Here is a 21,540-nt window from a genome sequence, read left to right as displayed (position 1 = left end):
AAGACGTTAACAAAGAGCCTCCCTGTAATATAGTTTATTATTATCACAAGTCCAGTTTTATTCATCAGTTCTACCGGCATTTATCCCACACAAGCTGCATGCCAGGACCCCTGTTAGGCACTTGGGACAGCAAGTAAGATCTGCCCCCTGCCTTTGGGAGGCTCTCAGTCGTAGCAGGGTTATAGAGATCCCCCAGAATATAACATCATCAGCACCAAAAACAAACCCAGCTGCTGCGACATGATTATTTTACAAATATGATGGAAACATTAGCCAAAACATATTGAGGGTTTACTATGTGCTAGACATGCCCTTGGATATTATTATGATGATGATATGTGATAAAATTACTATAGTTTGATGCTCTCCTTTCTAACCAAACTAGACTGCTACAAAGTTAGGGAACTTGTGGCCAAAAACCTAATATTATAACCTAAAAATATTATGTCTGGGCTCTGCAATCCAGCATGACCAAGAACTCTGACACCCTAGTGCCTCCCAAAAACCCATTCTAGAAAATGCATGTGCTGTTTTTTTCCAAATGTCTTCTCCCTTTATAACACACGGAATCATGTTACCAGTCCCTTAATCTCCCTGATAGGTTAGCCTAGTTAAGTCCTCGTTATTGCATGTCTTTTTTTTCCTTTTAATCATCTGCCTTGAAGAAGGTTAAGCTGAAACGGCTGCTCAGCTTCCAAGATGTTGCCACCCAAACTGCGTGCGCTTTTCTGCCTCTGCACCTGCCTCACGCTGGTTCATCCTTTTTACTGGCAAGACCTAAATCCTGTTGCCTATATTGAATCATCAGGTAAGAGGTATATTTGTTCAAGGGCTTGAGCAACTGACCTGTTGGCAGACTCGAAGTGGTCCCAGGGAAGTTGCATGTGTGGACTTCTAAGAAGATTCTGATGAAGATGAGATCCTCAAGTCTCCCGGGGGAGGAGGGGGGCGCCTCACTCTTTCCTCTTCTTAATGCAGCTAGAGAAGTGCCTTCTTCTTCAACATCAGGACTGCAGGACAGCCTAGGATGAGGCCTTTTCAGACAAGCTGGAAACTCAGCGCGCACTCACCGTAGAGAAGGTCCACACCACCCCTTCTATACCTCATTGCCCTGACCCATGCGCTCTCAGTGCAGTAGCACACTTCCCCTGCAGTGCCTTCAGAGGCAACCCCAAACCTGCCCCCACGAAGGTGAAGAAGAGGCATGTGTCTTGATCAACAGGCGTAGTCCTGGTTGATGGTGGAGTGTGTGAGAAGATGGCAATTTAGAGTTTGGGATCCAGAGGGGGACAATCTGTTCCATCTAATGACAGGCAGAAGCAGGGACCAGTAGGCACTTGGAGCTCCAGATGAGAATGGATGTGCATCCCTTGCTGTTTCTGACTTTGCAGGGTGGAGGGAAGGAGAAGAGGGGGAGGCTTAGTCAAGCCCAGGAGTGGCGGCCAGAATGGGACAGCCATCTCTAGACAGGGACATCTACTGTCACCTAGAATAACCTTGATTGAAAAGCGATTCCTTCTGGAGCTTTGTGAATTCCTGCTAATCCCAGAGGGTTGGGATGCATGAACTTCTCTATCTAGTCTCCTCAGGTGAGCAGCATCAGTGGCCTCTGCAAGGTGCCATAATGTCTGTACCCACAGACCCATGCACCTGGGGAGATATGGTAGCCCTGGATCTAGTTGTGCAGTCTTGATGGGTGACTCCTTACTGTGATATTTACCAAAGATCTTTCATGACCAGTGCCTTACAAACCTGGCCCTACTTCATAGTTGGGGAAATGATCACAACAACAGAAAAGGGACTAGATATTCTATCTATGTTTGCATAGGAAATCGCATCATATCTCACAGGTCCATTCATGCATCAATACTTATCAGAGAACTGAGGTGTGCGTAATACACTGGTGACTAAGACAGAGGGTTTGTAGTCAAGCTCAAGGAGGTTAAATTAATTCTCAAGGTTAAATTAATTCTCCCATTACCTTATCTGTACATTGAAAACAGGTAACATCTTACATGACGAGCAAATTCTTCCCTAAGAGACATTTACATCATGTGCTTTTTATTGGTACATAGTGGGAATTTCAAAACATGTTCTCTATTCCCTCACGTCTGAAAATCACTGGAAAGCGGTTACTGGACGGTCAGAAACTTGAGGACACTGCTTGACTCATCTTTGTCATCCCAGCCTGGAGCCCAATGCCCCATTCATTTGAAATACTCAAAAATAAATGCATAAATATTTTTTAAATTATTAGAAATAGTTTATTCAATAAAAGATGAAATTAATAGATGATTATTTGTATCATTCTTAATAAATGAATACATAGAAAATATGATCATGCAGCCAAAAAGTTTGTAAACATGGATAGAGATATCCCATTTGCTAATGGAGGACATAAAGCCATATAAGACAATGTCATTTTCCTAGCACATGTACATTCCATCTCCAACCCCAGGAATGAACATCAGGACTATTTGATAAATGAACATCACCAAAAATGTATAATAAGATTAACAGCATACCATAGGTTCTAATGCTTCTATTAAAATACAGTTGAAGAAAAATAGGAGGTGACATTTGTAAGTTCTGAACCACAAAACTGTATCATCTACAGAGTGGCTATTCAACCTGGCAAGTCTCTTCCCTGCCTCTTCCTTTGTGATGAGTGCTGATAGTTGGTTACAGAATGGGAAATCTAGGACCATAACCAGATTAGCTGCAGGCTGGTGAACCTTTTCTTTCTTTCTTTCTTTCTTTCTTTCTTTCTTTCTTTCTTTCTTTCTTTCTTTCTTTCTTTTCTTTCTTTTTCTTTCTTTCTTTCTTTCTTTCTTTCTTTCTTTCTTTCTTTCTTGTTTATTTTACTGAAGTATAGTTTATTTACAATGTTGTGTTTAATTTCTGCTGTACAGTAAAGTGACTCAGTTATACATATACATATATATATATTCTTTTTCATATTCTTTTCCATTATGGTTTATCACAGGATATTGAATATAGCTCCCTGTGCTGTACAGTAGGACCTTGTTGGTTGGTGAACCTAAAAAACCTTGTTGTTTGGTGTTGTTTGGTGACAGTAGCCTACCCTACTGTCCTCTGGACTTGACGTCTCCCTATGACATCATGAAGGACCGCTCAGCAGACAGTCTTAAATAGGAGAGATAAAGGCTTTTGTAATTCTAAATAGACCCTAAAATGTTAGCCTTACAGGCAAAACTTTTTAAAGTAATGTTTCTGAGGAAACACCTTGGATTTCGAAGCTACCCAGAGAAAAATGGTATGATCTAGTGTAGATCTGCCAAAACTCCTCCTCAGGTTTGAATTTGGGTAACCAGAGTTAGCTAACTCTAGGGGAAGTGGCAAATAACATCAGTTGTCTGCCTCTTCTGGGCTGCGATCTGGGCAAGCTACTTGACTTAGATGATCACTTTATCCTTACAGCTGTCCTGAGAGTTGGCCAAGTGATTTTATCTCCACTTTACAAATGAGGATCAGAGAGGGGAATAAATTGCCTAGGGCAGAGCATCATAGCTTGTAAGATATACAGCTGGAATCCAAAATAGGATCACCTGGCTCCAACACCAGTGTCCGTTCATCTCGACCACTGCCTTCCTCGGAACTACCTCCGGCCCTTTGACCATGAATTGCTGACCGTGTGTCAGGCCAGGTAGCCTGGTATCTTAGCCTAGTGCTTCCTTACACTTTAATAGGCACATCTTTTCAGATTCAGTAGAATTGGGGTGAGGCCTAAGAGCCTCATCTCCAAGCTTCCACATGATGCTAATGATGTTGGTCCATGGACCAACTTTGAGTAGCAAGGCCTCATGCGTTGGAAGACTCATCACTGGCAGGTGCTTCACACACTAACATGGAGAATGTCAATGTGCTTCTTCTCATGACCCCAAGCCTTTCTGAGAGATACCCTATGGTATCAGGCACCATACCTAACATAGTTCCAAGGGTCTACATGGCAGAAGCAGACTATGATAGGAAGCACAAAGGAATCTGTCTAACAAAGCAATCACCTCTCACAGTCCAACAGAAAGAAAGGAGAAGGCAAGCTGAATTTAGAAAACTGAATCTAGATACACTGATATATGGACTCACCATCCTGAAATTACATGTGGACTTTATTGGGGGTTAGAAAGGGGAACAGGTGAAACTGCAGGTGTGTTAAAGGGTTTTGGCACCAGAGAGAGAAAATGTTTCAAGAGTGGGTGGGTGAAAGAATAGAGGCCATGGGCCTTCCCTTGTGGCACAGTGGTTAAGAGTCCACTTGCCAATGCAGGGGACACGGGTTCGAGCCCTGGTCCGGGAAGATCCCACATGCCGTGGAGCAACTAAGCCTGTGCACCACAACTACTGAGCCTGCGTGCCACAACCGCTGAAGCCTGTGCACCTAAAGCCCGTGCTCTGCAACAAGAGAAGCCACTGCAATGAGAAGCCCGCGCACTGCAACAAAGAGTAACCCCTGCTCGCCGCAGCTAGAGGAAGCCCGCGGGCAGCAACGAAGACCCAATGCAGCCAAAAAATTAATTAATTAATTATATATATATATATATATATGTGCCATAAAGCATTTAGCAGAAACAAAAGAGACCCAGTGACAGTGAAAAGCTTAGTTTAAGTCACTTTCACAGATATTTTTTGAGCACTGCTTATGTGCTAGACATTGTGTTAAAGATGTGGGGATACAAAGACATGGATGCAGCTCTTACAAAATAGCCTTAGGAGAGAGAGTGTGCAGACACATAATTTTAACCTAATATGATAGGAAGAAAGATAAAAATATATACAGGGAATTGATTTGATACTGAGGATGAAACGATTAAGTCTGGGGTGGTGGTCAGGGAAGGCTTCAGAGAAGACCTGACATCTGATCAAGATGTTAAAGGTTGAATAGGAGTTTGCCATGGGGGTTTCAAGCGCAGGGAACAGCATTTACTAAGGTGTAGACGCATGGAACAGCCCAGTGTGTCACTCAGCAGTGCTGGAGCACAGGGAGGGAGATAACAAGGGAAAAAGCAGAAGAAGAGGAGGAGCCAGTGGACCTCCAGATCATGGAGGGTCTTTCTTACAGTGTCCGGGAACTTGGGATTTAACTTGTGTACCTGTGAATCTCTACGAGTTTCAAACACTGGAAAGATAAGCCATGCCACACTGGAAGCCATGCGTAGATTTAAATATAACCTACAAACTGCCTTCCAGAAAGATTCCAGTACATTCCTCCTTCAAGAAAAAATACCTGGTGATGATAGGAAAGCATTGAAGGATTTGAAGAATTGCCTGGTGAGATTCATGCTTTAAATCACTCCAGGAGTTGTGTGAAAGATGCAGTTGAAGGAGTCAGGATCCAAGGTGAACACTACACTTGGGAGAGACGGCGACTGTCCGGTCAAGAGCAGTTAAGGTGTAACTGGGACAGTTGAGCTAGTGGGATAAGGATACATTGGAGAGAGAATCCTGCACTAAAAACAAATGCTAGAGATTGGAACTTGGTTGGATGTAGGGGATAGAGGAAAAAGAGTTAGGAGAGTAGCATGATTCCCAGGTTTATGGCTTGGGATCCCCAAACTAGGGAATTCTGGAGTTGCATGCTGTGTGGTTGGAAGATGAAGAGGGGGAGTTGGGAGATGGTCATTTAGTTTCATTCTGGACCATAGGCTTTGCTGTTCCAATAGGAAGGCTTCCAGTGGGAAGTCGTGAGCCCAAATCTGAAAGGTCGATAAAGTTCGTGTTTAGGAAAAGCAGATTTGGGAAGTGGTCTCTAATATGTTCTGGATAGGAGTAGAAGGTAAGGGCAAGGCTGGAAGGATTAGGAGCTGATCCTCAGCATCTTAGGAAAAGGGCTATGTTGACCTCCACCTTTTTCCCCACACAGTACTTCGCATACAGCAGGCGCTCAATAATTATTTGTGTATTTTACTAATTAGTAAAGACATGGAGGCAGGAAACTTTGGGTAGTCACTTGATTCTCTTGGAGTTTCTTTGTGTAATAAAGTCTGGGGTCTAATGGCTGACAAGTGAAATAATATTGACCTGTTTTCCAGCGTGGGTCAATAAACTACAAGCTCTGATGGCTGCTGCAAGGTTTGGCCAAACTAAAATCCCCAGAGGAAATGGATCTTATTCCGTCGGTTGTACAGACTTGATGTTTGATTACACGAATAAGGTAGTGATTTGATTAATACCACTTATCCTTATATTCTAATATTGACTGTGGCTATGGCCCATGAGAAGGTTTTGAAACCTGACCTTGCCCTCACCTGAAAAAGACTCATTTTGCCATTTGTATGGTTTCCTGGGAAGCCTTTGGCTGTTTAATTCATTCCTCAATTCGTTGCTCTCATCAGATTAACTATAAACTCTTTTTTTCCCCTTCTTTGATGGCTGAAACCAGGCTGCTCATACTTTCTTTTCACTCAAAAAGCATACTGTTGTTCTATTTCTCTTCCCTTTGACTGCATTCAATCACCATGGCAACTTAAAAAGCTCTCTGGACCTCTTGTGCACAATAGGAGTATTTGGGTCCCCACTAATTAAATATGCAAAATAGCTGTTAGAACATGTTTAAGAAGCAACTTGACTAAAAGTACATTAACTTCTTTCCTCTACAGGGCACCTTCTTGCGTTTGTATTATCCATCCCAAGATGATGATCACTGTGACACCCTTTGGATCCCAAACAAAGAATATTTTTTTGGTCTTAGTAAATTTCTTGGAACACACTGGCTTATGGGCAAAATTTTGAGCTTATTCTTTGGTAAGATTTGTGTTGATTCTGCTTTTAGGCTCTAGAATATAAGAAAAGCTTGAAAATAGCAGGAGTTTCAGGCAGTTAAAGACCAGAGTAGATTGTCTCCAGTCCAGACATCTCCTAAGATGACAAAGTATTTCTTAAAAGGCCAGGTAACTATCAGAGAATCAAGGATTCTTGTTTTGTCTATTCTGAATATGATAGGGTGCATGGAGGGAGTGAACATATCAGACTTTCAGGCTGGCTCTAACATCTCACTATGGCTGGCCTGATTTTTGCTTCTTACATATTCTTGGAGGCAATCATGTGGTGAGAATAGCAGCTGGGCTGATGTGACTACTACCTTCTATGCTCTGTGCTAAAGTGCTTCCTACAGTTGGGCAAAGAGAGAAAGAAAATAGAAGCCTCCATAACTCTCCAGATCCTAAACAAAGGAGTGAAAGCTAATTTCTTAAATGTCATAAATGAGGAAACTACTCTCATTCCCATCACCAACCCCCAAGTGGCCAGCCTCTCTCACTAAGACAATCTGATGTGCATTCATCACTTAATATGTCTATATTTCACTAATATTGAGTTGTCCTTCCTTATCTGTTTGACCAGACACTACTGCTGGGCTGATGTTAACCATGTCTTCAAATTTCGCCCTCAAAAATACCTACAACTTTTGGCATTCATTTTAAATATCTCGTTGGAGTTCTCTTAAGAATCAATTTATAAGAGAAATGATGAAAATATTACCACTACGCATATTTATGATGCTGAATAACTTATAAGTCACTTCCATAGCAATCATCACATTCAGTCTTCATGATCACATCTCTATTGTATTGATGAGAAAGTGAAACACAAATAATTGATGATAATGATGACAATAACAAGTGAAGTGAAGGAAGAAGAGAAAACATCTTCCCTTTTTTGAGCCCTTTACTATGTGACTGGATAGGTGTGCTTTACATTTTCCCCCTTAAATATGACTCCGACAAAACCCCCATGAGATAGATATCATTTCCCTCATTTTATAGGAGTCTGAGGCTCAGAGAGTTCTCTTGACTTGCCCAAGGTCAGTAGCTAGTACGTGGCAGAGCTTCATCCAAAGCTACATCTAAGCGTGCAGTCAAAGGTCTCTCCAGCTTTCTCTTGATTTTGATCAAGTTAGAATGAGATGATTCTCTGATTTGAAGATTCTGGATCTCAGTGTAATATTCCTGAGGTTTACTGGTAGTTTAGTTTCAGAACATTCCCTCTGAAGTTTTGCCCAAAGCTGGAATTCATGATAAGGAACAGCCTTCCTGAATACACCTCTAAGTAGGAAAATGTCTCACCTCAAGTTCACAGCTGACAGTGAGAACTGATAGTTAAGGATCCTATGGTCCTAGGAAAAACACATAGTTCAGGCCCTTGGTTGGTGGTATATAGTAGGAGACTTTTTTAATGAATTTACTATTAATGCATAAAAACATAAATTCCATGGGTCAGAATTTTATACTAAGGAGATATGTTAAATAACTAGCAACACTCAAGTCAGAAAAAACACTAATTACAGTCTCCCACTGCTGTCTAGGTTCAATGACAACTCCTGCAGCCTGGAATTCCCCTCTGAGGACTGGGGAAAAATATCCACTAATTATTTTTTCTCATGGTCTTGGAGCATTCAGGTAAAGTTTCAGAGGTTGAACGACTTTAGCCTCTAGGGACAAATGACTGAATGCAGTTTTCCCCCAGAAGAGGGACAGCAGACTTTGGAGTGTCAGGCTGTCCCCTGTCCTGGAGGTCTTGGCGGTCCTCAGGAATTAGCTGGGATCTGTTGATCGGTCCTATAGCCCTGTTTTTTTCCTGCCTCCAGCCCATGGAGACCAGCTTCACAACAGAGGAGACAGGCTGTCGCATTTTGGGTTATTGTCCTTCTATATTATAGTATTTACACTCTCAAAATCATTCATTGTATTCGTTCAGGTCCTCTTTGAGAAACAGCCACTGTGACTAGATTAGCGGTGAAAGACATGTATTACAAAATGCCCATGAAGGATAGAAGGGAAGGAGCAGGAGCAGAAAAGATGGGGAGAACTTTCAGATCATGATGCAGGCTGGACACGTGGGAAGGAGATGGGAGACAGAAGAACGGGACATGGAGCATCTCGAGACTGCAGCACAATTCTAAGAAAAGATTGGGGCAGGCCAATGGAGGGAGTGCTTGACCAAGAACTGCTCCGCAGAGGAGCTCTGCACCTCACAGGAAAGGACCTGCATTAAACCTACACCATGTCCAGTCGCTGGGACCAACCCACAGGAAGCCTTGCTTTCACTCGGATCCACAGGGATAGGAGCTGGGAGGGGTCTTTAGTCAACTGGGATCTCTGTGCCATGACGAGTGACACATTTTCATGGCCACCGCACGCCCTCCACTTTCTTCCTACATCTTCTCAACTGCCTCCCCATCTTCCCCCTCAGAGGATTATAAGACTTTTAGAAGGGTAGCTTTTAGCTGGTAAGAAATTGTGTAGCATCTGCAATAAGAAATTATCGTAGGGCTTCCCTGGTGGCGCAGTGGTTGAGAGTCCGCCTGCCGATGCAGGGGACACGGGTTCGTGCCCCGGTCTGGGAAGATCCCACATGCCGCGGAGCGGCTGGGCCCGTGAGCCATGGCCGCTGAGCCTGCGTGTCCCGAGCCTGTGCTCCGCAACGGGAGGGGCCACAACAGTGAGAGGCCTGCGTACTGCAAAAAAAAAAAAAAAAAAAAAAAAAAAGAAATTATCGTCGTCCAGCTAGTTATTTGATTCCTTCTAGACCAGTGGTTGGCATCTCATAATCTGAGGGCCAGCTCCAGCCTGCTGCCTGCTTCTGTAGATAAGGTTTTATTGCAACTCAGCCACACTCATTCATTTCCCCCATTGTCTCTGCCACTTTTGTGCTACAACAGCAGAGCTGAGTAGTTGTGACAAATAGTGTATGGCCCACAGAGCTGGAAACAATTACTCTCTGGCTTTTTACAGAAAAGGTTTTGCTGATCCCTGTACTAGATGATTTTCCCTTCCTGAGTTGGTCCTGCTTTGTCAGGAGTAGAAGACATGGTGCCGACCTCCTTTTTGTTCCTTATGGCCATTTCCTAATGAATACATGATAGGAGAAAAGATTGTGCAGAGCAAAGATATGGAAGGGATTCTGAATGTGGTTGCTAATTAGCACATGATTCTTTAAGCATCTCACCCTGTCCAGTCATTTACATAACAGCTAACATGTGTTCGGTATGTCCCCTGTTGCAGTGAAGCACTGCAACTGTGTAACTTACTTAATCCTTACAGTAACCCGACCAGGTACCATAATCTTATAACATCACCCTTCTACAGATAAAGCACTAAGGCAGAGAGAAGATAAGTGACTTATCCAAGGTAGAGAGCTAATAAGTGAGGGAACCAGGATACAATCACCTGCAGTGGTCAGAGTGTAGGTCCTGTTCTCTTAAGCATCACATTGTATTGCCTTCCTGCACTATGTATTATCTTATCAAAACCTTATCACTATTCTAAAGCAAAGGCTTTATTATCTATCCCCATTTTACAGATGAGGACAGAAATGCAGTAATGTAATTACCTAAAGTCATATACCTGGTAAGTGGCAGACCCAAGATTAAAACCCAGAACTCTCAGTTTGGGATTGACATGTACACACTGCTCTATTTAAAATGGATAACCAACAAGGATCTACTGTATAGCACAGGGAACTCTGCTCAATATTATATAACAGCCTGAATAGGAAAAGTATTTGAAAAAGAATAGATACATGAATATGTATACCTGAACCACCTTGCTGTACACCTGAAACTCTCACAACATTGTTAATCAACTATACTCCAATATAAAATAAAAAGTTAAAAAAAAACAGAATTCTCAAAGACAATATTTATAATCACTGCACCAGTGTTTCTCAGCCTTGGTACCACTGATGCTTTGGACTAGACAATTTCTTGTGGAATGTAGTCCTGTGCATCATAGGATGGTTTTAGTAGCATCCCTCTATCCACTAGATGCCAGTAACACCCTCCCCCCTACTCATGATAATGAAAACCCCTCCAGACATTGTCAAATATCCCCTGAGTGGTAAAATCAGCCCCTTTTGAGAACCACAGCTCTCTGCTTTACCCCAGGGCACTACTACAGGGGCATAATTACCTCCATATTCCTAGGTTTATTTGTGAACCCCTTGTAATCATGACTGGTAGTTGAATGCTTCCCTCTTTTTGTTTTGAAGGACAATTTATTCTGCTATTGGTATTGACCTGGCATCTCACGGGTTTATAGTTGCTGCCATAGAACACAGGTACGTCACCTGGTATGTGGCTGAGCTCTACCTTTCATAAAGATTTATGAAAAGTGCTGATAGAATTGTCAACTATGGTTACATGATGAGCAAAAAAAGGAGACTGAGTTAGATTGTCAAGTATATAAAAAATAGCTAACATTTCTAGAATGTTTATTGAGTGCCGTGTTCACAGCCATCTCATTTAATCTTCATAACAATCCTTTAAGACGGTTATCATTACCACTGTTTCAAGGAGGCAGAGAATGAAGCTGAGGAAGGGTAAGTAAGTTGCCCCAAACCACACAGCTAGCAAGTGACAGCACTGGGATTTGATTCCAGGAGAGAGTTTTCAACACCGCAGCCTCCCAGAATTGTGAAGATGGAATAGGTTGTTTACAGGCAACCATGTCTTTTTCTCTTTTTCTTAGAACTCCCTTGGGGGCTTCTTTGATTTAAAAAAATGTAGAGTGCAAGAAAGGGAGTCAGAAAGAGTCACGGATGGGGATGAGGAACACAGGTGAGATGAAGGAAAGAAAGAGAAAGCATAAGTAATTGATTCTGTTTGTATTGTAGAGATGGCTCTGCATCTGCGACTTACTATTTCAAGGACCAGTCTGCTGCAGAAATAGGAAACCAGACTTGGCTTTATCTTAGAACCCCAAAACGAGGGGAGGAGGAGTTTCCTCTACGAAATGAGCAGGTATGTTCCAAGAAGAAGAGAGGTTGCATGGTGACCAAAAAGCATAGGCAAAATGATGACATTTGTTCATTTAATTTTACATATGGCAGACCGTGCTCCTAGATCTCCTCACTTCCCATCCCCAAAAGATCTGTCAGAGGATTCTCTGAGTAATCAAATTCCCTTAATGAAATATCTGGATCATAGTAAAAACAAAGACCAGCATAAAAATCCTAGGAGATGACAGTGAATATTCAGAATCCTTTTGCATTAGAACTAAAGACTACTTTTCACAGAGGTGGTATTGAATAGCATTAAGAGTCCAGGCCTTAGAATGCAACTTTCTATGTTTGAATCCTGGCACCATCACTCCGCAGTGGAGTGATCTTGGACAAGTTACTTATTCTTCTTGCTTTGCTTCCATGTGTTATCTGTTACGAAATAATGAATATTAACAGTATCTTTCACATGGGGTTTTGAGGAAGATCAAGTGAAATAAAGCACATTGCCTTCCACCTCTGTGCCAGGCTTTATAGTGGGTGCTTTTTATATATGTTATTGCATTTAATCCCACCCACATTTCACTGAGGCATTATTATACAATAAATGGAAGTTCAGAGAGGTTAGGTAAATCATCTGAGGTCACACAGTGGGCAAGCAACAGAGTCAGGATTTGGACCAAGCAATAACTACCTGTAAAGCTGGTGCCTGGGTCATCATGCTAGGTTGTGTTCTAATCACTAATCTCAAAGTCATTTCCCGTTTATAAGCAACCACGTATTTTTTCCACCTGCCCCCTCTACACAAGCTTTAAGTGTTACAACTTTTTACTTGGCCATTGCCTTCTTCCAATCATCACATTAGGTACTGCAACGAGCAAAGGAGTGTTCTCAAGCTCTCAATTTAATTCTGGACATTGATCGCGGGAGAACAGAGAAGAATGTATTAGATTTAGAGTTTGACGTGGAACAGATGAAGGTGAGCTAAAAAAAAAGCCATTTTCCCCTGGCCTAGACTTCTTTATTGCTCTCATTTTTGTCTGTCTTACTGCTGTAATACAAGATACCATATGGTAAAGGGCTGCAAAAAAAAAGTACCTGCAAAATATTCCAACAGTGAGGAACACATTAGGTTGAACTACTTATGAAATTGCCACCAGCCAGCTTCAATCTACAAAAATGGCAATTTCATATGTTTCAACTTAATACAACCAGTGGAAGTGTTGTAATTTCTTGGGCAGTTCCTGCATGTTTTTGAGCTTGATCTTGAAACGCTGGTGAAAAGTTTTAGACAAAATATTGGAGTGGGTAGAAGGATATCAGAGTGGACCACGTGAATGAAGACTCAAACGTGTGTGTAGGGGGTTGGAGTATAGGGAAGGAGAGGGCACTAAGATGATGGTATGTCCTCCAGAAACAGTGAAGCGTTTGTGTCCCTCGCTTAGCCACTCTCCTCTCTCCATACCTTTGGACGTGTTGTCCCCTTGGTCTGACACCCCGTCTTCCTGACTCAGTCCTGCTTAATCGTCAACTCAAGTCAGGTATTACCTCGGCCATGAAGCTTTCTTGGGCCTCACTGCCCACCCTGGACTGGGCTAGCTGTCTATCATATGTGCTCCTTGGTACGACCCTACTTCATCTGCATCGTGTGTCTGTAGCTCCTTCCCTAGTAGACTGGGAGCTCATGGAAAATGAACTATAATGCCTGGCACAGAGCAGGTGCTCAATCAATACTCAGGGAATGAACAAACTAATAAACATGGAGGGGGAAGGGGGAGAAATCAGCAATGATGTTGATGTTTCAAGTGTGGGTGAAGAGGAAGGCCATGAAGTTTACCTCTGAACTCTTAGAAATGTTCAACAACTATGTGTGTGTCTTTGTGTATATATAGGTAAGCATATATGTATATGTACATATATGTGTATATGTTTAAATATGTGTATGTGGGTGTGTGGGGGCATGTGAATGTATGTATGTGTATATATATTTCTTTTCTAAGAAACCAAGGTACTTAACCATGCCTGTGAAAAAATAAGTTTATAATTCACAAGATCACTGCCTATACTCTGAACAACCTGCAAGATACTGATGAATTTATATCATGCTTTTTCATATAGGACTCTATCGATAGGGATAAAATAGCAGTTATTGGACATTCTTTTGGTGGAGCCACAGTTATTCAGAGTCTTAGTGAAGACCAGAGATTCAGGTAAGAGAATGAGTCTCAGTTTTTGGAAGCGGGGGGAGTGATAACACATGTGAGATAGAATTTATCAAATTCTTAGTGAGGAAGAGACCCTTTGGAATTCACGTTTGTTCTTTTGCCTCCATAAAGTCCTCCATCTGAATTTTCCTAAACAGAAACCATCTACTCTCTTGCTGTTGAAAACTCTTCCCATCTCTCAATATTTTTCCTCATTATTATTTATCTGCTCAAGGGCTTATTATTTTCATTTGGAAGTTTAGCTTTATATACACGTATTATCTGTGACATAATGATTGTAATAATAATATTGTCATCTTATACTATTTTCTAGACTTCCCCAGTAGGTAGGGCATTTTTTAATTAATTTTTTTCATCTTTAAGATGAAGTGTCGGCTAAAATTACATAGTTATGTGGGTGGAAGTCAGGCCCCCAGTCTTCTAACTTGAAGAAATATTTTCTTTCTTGAACCATTTTATCCCAGATTGATGAGATCATGTAGAGCCAACCATGTAGAAAGAGGGTAGGATCATTTGTGAAACTTCACCTCACATTTCTTAAAATCTGTTTCAACATAAGGGGATTCTCTTCTTTCCTCCATTTAGCACATAAAATAGAGTGTCCAAAAGGCTAAGAAACATAGGACAACTTACTTTTAAAAAGAAAATTAATTACATTTCATTTTCAAATGATATACTCCATAGGCTTTTCTTCAACACCCACTCTTCCAGGTGAAGCATCTCTAAATAAAAAGGAATGGGTCTAACTGTTACTCTGAAAGAGGTATAATGAGTACACGACAGTGCCCAGAAGGACTAGAAACACAGGGGCAATAGTGCATGTGCTGTATTTTTTCAGATAACCCCCAATTTTGAAGAATTATAGTACTTGTAATATTTTAAATTTTATCTTGAAAGATAACAAAAAATGAATAAAAAAATTTTAAATATTATGTCTTTCTAAAGGTTGCAACTCTTAAATGCCTCCTAAAGAAAATGATTGTATAATTACAAGTGTGCTACCTTATAAAGCTAATCATATCCCTTTCCCACAGTGAAGTATAATACCTCTTCAGCTGAGTGAGATAACCCAAAATGATCTGGTGTGCTGTGTGTCTCTGAATCCTTGCATTATTAGAAATTCCTGTATCTGGGCCAGTGTGTAACCAGACTTCTTTGATCAGGTGCGGTATCGCCCTGGATGCATGGATGTTTCCAGTGGGTGATGAAGTATATTCCAGAATTCCTCAGCCCCTCTTTTTTATCAACTCGGAACGATTCCAATATCCTTCTAATATTATAAAAATGAAAAAATGCTACTTACCTGATAGAGAAAGAAAAATGATTACAATCAGGTAAGTATCAGTAAGTGACTTATTACATCATCTGAAACAGAAACTTGAAACTTGGATAAACAAATAACAGATATCATTTGGTTGCTACTCTAGAATTATTCAATTTGTTGTTTAGACTTGGAATAAGGGAGAATATTAGATAATCTCAGTTTCCAAGTGCATTTAGACTTACTCTTTTTAAAATGCAAATTTTTGAGTAGTGTTAATATACTATTAATGTTAATATACTATTAACTATGTTAATATACTATACAGCACGTGCTGATAATTAAAATTTGCATCAGGATACATGCTACTTTTATCTAAATATACGAGCAAGCCTATACATTTTTAGGGCTGGGATGGGGGAAGTATTCCATCAGTAAGCTAGGCTAAGAACTCTTTAGAAAAAAAAGTAAGATCATCTGTTGAGAACTGCAGTGTGTTTATCTGTTTGCTAAGTAGATGAATTTATAAATTCTCAAAAGCTATAATAGAGTCCCTTTAAGGGTCAGCAACCTGCTTATATCGTGGATGTGAAAAAGAACTCCCAATAGCGTTTTGAACTCACAATGAGATGTTACAAAGCAAAGACTGAGCTCCTTCCTCTTCTATCTGAAACCTGATTTACTTAGAAGGGAACAGAAGAGGTGGCAAGAAGGAAACACACACAGTAAAGGCAGTAAACCCTCCCAGGACAGAGAATGGAGGACTCTTCCAATTAAGGTGGTCAGAAAAGGCTGCTTAGAAGAAATGGGGATAGAATTGGGTCTTGAAGGATCAAGAGACGTTATTATTATTATTATTATTATTTTTATTTTTAAGATTTAATTTAATTTAATTTTTATTTTTTTGGTTGTGTTGGGTCTTTGTTGCTGCACGCGGGCTTTCTCTAGTCGTGGTGAGCGGGGGCTACTCTTCATTGCGGTGCGTGCACGGGCTTCTCATTGTGGTGGCTTCCCTTGTTGTGGAGCACGGGCTCTAGGCGCGTGGGCTAAGTAGTTGTGGCTCGTGGGCCCTAGAGCACAGGCTCAGTAGTTCTGGCACACGGGCTTAGTTGCTCCGCAGCATGTGGGATCTTCCTGGACCAGGGATTGAACCCCTGTCCCCTGCATTGGCAGGTGGATTCTTATCCACTGCGCCACCAGGGAAGTCCCTCAAGAGACTTTAGATAGATGGTGAGGACGGATCTAGATATTTAAGGTAAGGATGTCAACTTAGCTTATTGGTATGTGCAAGTCTATTTAATTCTAAAGCAGAAATATTACAGAACACCCAACCTTCCTTATTGGCTATCACTCTCTCTGTTTCTTCCCTTCTCTGCTAGAAAGAAGAGCTTGTACTTAATATTCCCTGTCCTTACATCCATTTACTCTGACTTCTGCAGTCTGTCTTCCTGAACCAGTGAGCTGAAAATGGTCCCACTGAGGACACAGAAGTTTCAGTCGCCTATTGGCAGCCTTAGCCTTTCTCTCTGCATCCCTCCCACCTGTTGACTAGGCCCATTTCTCCTCCCTTGGGTACACTAACCCCACTCTCTACTGCTTCTCGCATCCTGTAGATGGCTTCCTCCCTTTCTCCCCCACCCTCTCCTCCTCTTCAAGCCATCTCTCCACTGTTGGTGGCATCCGGGGTTCTGCTCTCAGCTCTGCCATGACCCTGCCTCTATTTACCTTCTTTATACTTTTGACTCTCAAGTTTGGATTGGGATGTGGGGAAGAGTGAGCAGAGTCTGGGCCTCGGTTTTGCATAGAGATACCTAAAAGAATGGTGGTTTGCTTATAAGCAGCAAAGTGAAGAGGAAAAGTGGCATTGGGTGGGAGTGGAAAGGTGTGTTTTAGCCTTGGGTAAAGATGTCTGGCCACAAATTAGAAAAGTATAGAATTTGTATATTATTAATGAAATCTATGGAGGAGATGAGACCACAAAGTGAGAAAAGAATTGGTCTAATAGAATCTTGAGGATTTAGGGGAAGAGCCAGTGATGAACAGAGTAGTTCGGGAAAGGAGGGAAAATGCGATGTCATGGGAAAAAACAAATGCAAGAAAATCAAGTGTCACATGTCCCAGAAGTAGTAGAAAATGTGCACTAAAAAATGGCTGGGTCATGGAAGCAACCTAAGTGCCCATCAACAGATGAATGGATAAAGCAAATGTGGCATATATATATATATATATATATATATATATATATATATATAATGGAATATTACTCAGCCATAAAAAGAAACGAAATTGTGTTATTTGTAGTGAGGTGGATGGACCTAGAGTCTGTCATACAGAGTGAAGTAAGTCAGAAAGAGAAAAACAAATACCGTATGCTAACACATATATATGGAATCTAAGAAAGAAAAAAAAAGGTCATGAAGAACCTAGGGGCAAGACGGGAATAAAGATGCAGACCTACTAGAGAATGGACTTGAGGATATGGGGAGGGGGAAGGGTAAGCTGGGAAAAAGTGAGAGAGTGGCATGGACACATACACACTACCAGATGTAAAATAGATAGCTAGTGGGAAGCAGCCGCATAGCACAGGGAGATCAGCTCGGTGCTTTGTGACCACCTAGAGGGGTGGGATAAGGAGGGTGGGAGGGAGGGAGTCACAAGAGGGAAGAGATATGGGGATATATGTATAACTGATTCACTTTGTTATAAAGCAGAAACTAACACACTATTGTAAAGCAATTATACTCCAATAAAGATGTTAAAAAAAATGGCCATTCTATTTGATGTTAGGCTGTTGGTGAATTTGAAGTCCATCAATAAAGGATATTTATGAGGTGCTTACAGTTTAAATAATACAAGGCAAAATTCTGTTGTCTATCTTTTAACCTACTTAATCCAAGGCTTAAATGCAAAGTGTTTTTGCCCAACAGCAAATAGATATCCAGTTAAGTGTGGTGGTAAGGGGGCAGGATTCTGGCTCTGAGTTCAGGGGCCCTCAACATATAAAACATTCCACCTACTCAAATTGAAAGTAATCATGTCCTCTACAAAGCTGGAATCATCTCTTCTAAAACCAAGATGCCAAGCAAGACAGGAATCTTTGCCTTATTGATCTAGAGGGGAGGAAGGATATATACTCTAGGACCCCTAAATGAACATCTTTGTGACCTTCAAGTACATCTAAAGAGATCAAATCTACAAATTTTGTTTCCTTGGTTTTCGTAAATAGGCCAACCAGGCCAGCATCTTTCCTGCACCTAACTATAGAAATAATTTTGTCCAACAAAGTGATTTGTAAATGTCTCCTTTCTCTTTCAGGGGTTCAGTCCATCAGAATTTTGTTGACTTCACTTTTGCAACTGGCAAAATAATTGGCTACATATTCACACTGAAAGGAGAAATAGATTCAAATGTAGCCATGAGTCTTAGCAACAAAGCTTCGTTAGCATTCTTGCAAAAGCATTTAGGTAAGAAAGGGATCTTCTTTCCTGACATAAACCAGATGATTCTCAGGAAAAAACTGTTTATCTTAACTGTGCATGAGTCCCATTTTGACTGTTCTCAGTTGGTTTACAATGGAACACTGCAGTCAGTCCATTTGAAAACAATTTAATTTTGCTGCTTTGCATACTATGCGTCATAGGCAGCAAGCCTACCTGTTAGAGCTAACAGTCTTTCTGTGAAGGCTGGGGCGAATTTCCATGCAGAGGATTCGGGCAACATAGTGCCTCAATCCCATCTCTCATTCAGATGTTGCAGACACACTGCTCACACAGAGCACCTTGCCTCCATAATGGTGACGCAGTGTGGGTCACTTGTGAGGCTAGGGTGCCACCTAGAGGCACTGAACTGTTTAACACTTTCCACAGTTGAATGTGTTTAGTGACATTTGTATTTTACAGGACTTCAGAAAGATTTTGATCAGTGGGATTCTTTAATTGAAGGGGAAGATGACAATCTTATTCCAGGAACCAACATTGACACAACCAACCACCATGCCACCCTGCAGAACTCTACAGGAATAGAAAAGCCGAATTCAGATTAAAAGAGCTTTTAAAAAGTCTTGTTTAAAAACTGTCTAAAAGTGTGTGTGTGTGTATGTATGATTTTAATGTATTTTCTCAAATAACTCATATTTGAAAATGTAGGCTATACCACAATAGTGATCGAAGGCTGGATTAAGATTTTTTTTTCCTTTAAGGAAAGACTGCTACATATAAAAATCATACCAGCCTAAATTTTAGTTTTACTAAAGTGATCCTTTCTCAGTGTCACAATAAAAAACTGATTTTATATTACTTTAATGGACAAGTATATTAAAACAGGCATCATGCCATTGAAAATGTGTTACAATGACCTAACACTCCCTAAAAACATAATAAAAACAGATTTTCTTGCCTCTTTTTTTTTCTATTATAAGCAGTAGAATTGAGTTTTAGCAACATGGTCTTCTGCATGGGATTTGGTAGCGCTTCCCTTTGACCTTGGGTCATGGTAAGAGAAATCAGGCCAAGCGGATAATAAAGCCATTGCTTTACTGTGGGATGGGTGCGACTGCAAAATTTCAACATAATGACTAAACGGGGAATGGATGGGGGTAAGAATATTGGTGACAAAGCAAAGGCGGCAGATTAAAGCAAGTTGGTGATTTGTTTGCATTTACTTTAATGGTTTACCTCTGAGGCACTCTATTTACTAAAGAAAGGTGCATGAGACAGGCCCATGATTCCAGCCATCACACATTAAATCACTGATTCACCCGAAGGCTGCAACAGATAAGGACATAATTTTAACTGCTTCATTTTCCACTAGTTTTATTGATATTTAATGAATTTTTAAATTTTATATGTAGTAGTGGGAGGGGAAAAGCACAATAAATGGAGGTAAAAAGATAGCTGAGGGTTTCCCTGGTGGCACAGTGGTTGAGAGTCCGCCTGCCGATGCAAGGGACACGGGTTCGTGCCCCGGTCCGGGAAGATCCCACATGCCGCAGAGCGGGTGGTCCCGTGAGCCATGGCCGCTGAACCTGCGCGTCCAGAGCCTGTGCTCCGCAACGGGAGAGACCACAACAGTGAGAGGCCCGAGTACCGAAAAAAAAAAAAAAAAAGATAGCTGAAAGATTTGTGCACTTATGTTTCTGGGAGTCATGGAAAACGTGTTTTGTTTCCCAAGGGGTATAAACATTTCTGCTACTTATCAGTTAAGTATATTTTGGTCTAAGAATGGTCTTGTTCCTATGAATTCTCCATAATCAAGTTTAATTAAAGCCTGTGTGAACAAGGATAATCAGTACTTAGTAAGCAAGCCTGATTAACTATTCTATCCCTATTCCTTTTGCCCAGTTAATAAGTAACCGTGTTTTCTGATTTGGCACTCAGGCCTATCTTAATGTTTTAATGTGCAAAAACACTCATTTTGAGAAATATGATTTCTCCTCTAACTGTTCAGATTAAACATATTTAAATAGAGAGTTAAACTGCTTAGCATGAAACTGATGGCTTTCCATAATCCGACCCTAATGCATCTTCTCTGATCTTTTCTCCCAGTAATTAATTCACAACTCTATCTCCTACATGAATGAGCCAAATGTATCTAATCATTATCCCAGGAACAAGGAATATACTCATCTACCTCAATTACGTTTAATGCAGAACCCTCTCCTTTTTACTTATTGAAATGAAATGATACCCAACTCTTAAGGTTCTTAATTCTCACTATTCCCATCAGGCTTCAGGGTCTCATAATGTTTCATATACATACATCTTTTTCCCCATTCACATGTAGCAAACCTCCTTACTCATTTTAGAAATGGATAACCATTCCAATTGTACTGATGTCCCATTCAATAGCACCTCTTTAAAATCCTTTGTTGGTGGCACATGCTGATGCTGAAAGGAGAAAGTAACTGCTCAAAGGATCCAGTGAGTTAAAGTTTAAAAAATACAACCTACCATAGTGCATACTGAGTATCTTTGGGGGGAAAGAAGGAAATATTTATCAAATGCCTACTCCTTTTCTGGCACTTTACATAAATTATTTCTAATCTTAAAACCACTGAAAGAAAGGTTTTATTAACCCCATTTTACAGATGAGGAAGGTCAAGACTCAACAATGTTATAATAACCTACGCAGGTCACATATCTAATAAGCAGCATATAGCTAAGATCTGTTTCCTAAAGCTAGGACCTATACTTTGCATACTACCACTTATGCAAAACCATGTTTTAAAAGCTTGGGCTTTGAAGTTAGATGGGTCTAGGTTTGATCAAGCCTCCGAGATTTGCTAGCTCTTTGACATTAGAAAAATTATTTATCTTCTCTAAA

At 40.9% G+C, this 21,540-nt stretch overlaps 1 protein-coding gene across 3 annotated transcripts in view; it reads left to right on the top strand.

The window, feature by feature from the left end:
- Window positions 1-19,578, top strand: part of PLA2G7 (phospholipase A2 group VII) — a 45,513-nt gene extending 25,935 nt beyond the window's left edge. For 2 of the 3 annotated variants that reach the window (XM_081246273.1, XM_081246272.1), the window contains exons 2-11: window positions 6,051-6,172; window positions 6,618-6,762; window positions 8,321-8,414; window positions 11,005-11,073; window positions 11,629-11,755; window positions 12,599-12,712; window positions 13,852-13,943; window positions 15,122-15,292; window positions 18,535-18,683; window positions 19,119-19,578. In XM_081246273.1, coding sequence (XP_081102399.1) covers window positions 6,077-6,172; window positions 6,618-6,762; window positions 8,321-8,414; window positions 11,005-11,073; window positions 11,629-11,755; window positions 12,599-12,712; window positions 13,852-13,943; window positions 15,122-15,292; window positions 18,535-18,683; window positions 19,119-19,261 — 1,200 coding nt within the window. In that variant the 5' untranslated portion in view covers window positions 6,051-6,076 and the 3' untranslated portion in view covers window positions 19,262-19,578. Of the gene's footprint in view, window positions 1-665; window positions 809-6,050; window positions 6,173-6,617; window positions 6,763-8,320; window positions 8,415-11,004; window positions 11,074-11,628; window positions 11,756-12,598; window positions 12,713-13,851; window positions 13,944-15,121; window positions 15,293-18,534; window positions 18,684-19,118 lie in introns of all 3 variants that reach the window. The other variant, XM_081246271.1, reaches the window with a different exon arrangement.
- Window positions 19,579-21,540: the final 1,962 nt, after the last annotated feature.

This window comes from Mesoplodon bidens, assembly GCF_964165515.1.
Source record: "Mesoplodon bidens genome assembly, chromosome: 10".
NCBI classification, from domain to species: domain Eukaryota; kingdom Metazoa; phylum Chordata; class Mammalia; order Artiodactyla; family Ziphiidae; genus Mesoplodon; species Mesoplodon bidens.
Note: the sequence above shows the minus strand (reverse complement) of the source record. Positions and strands in the feature narration are given on the sequence as shown.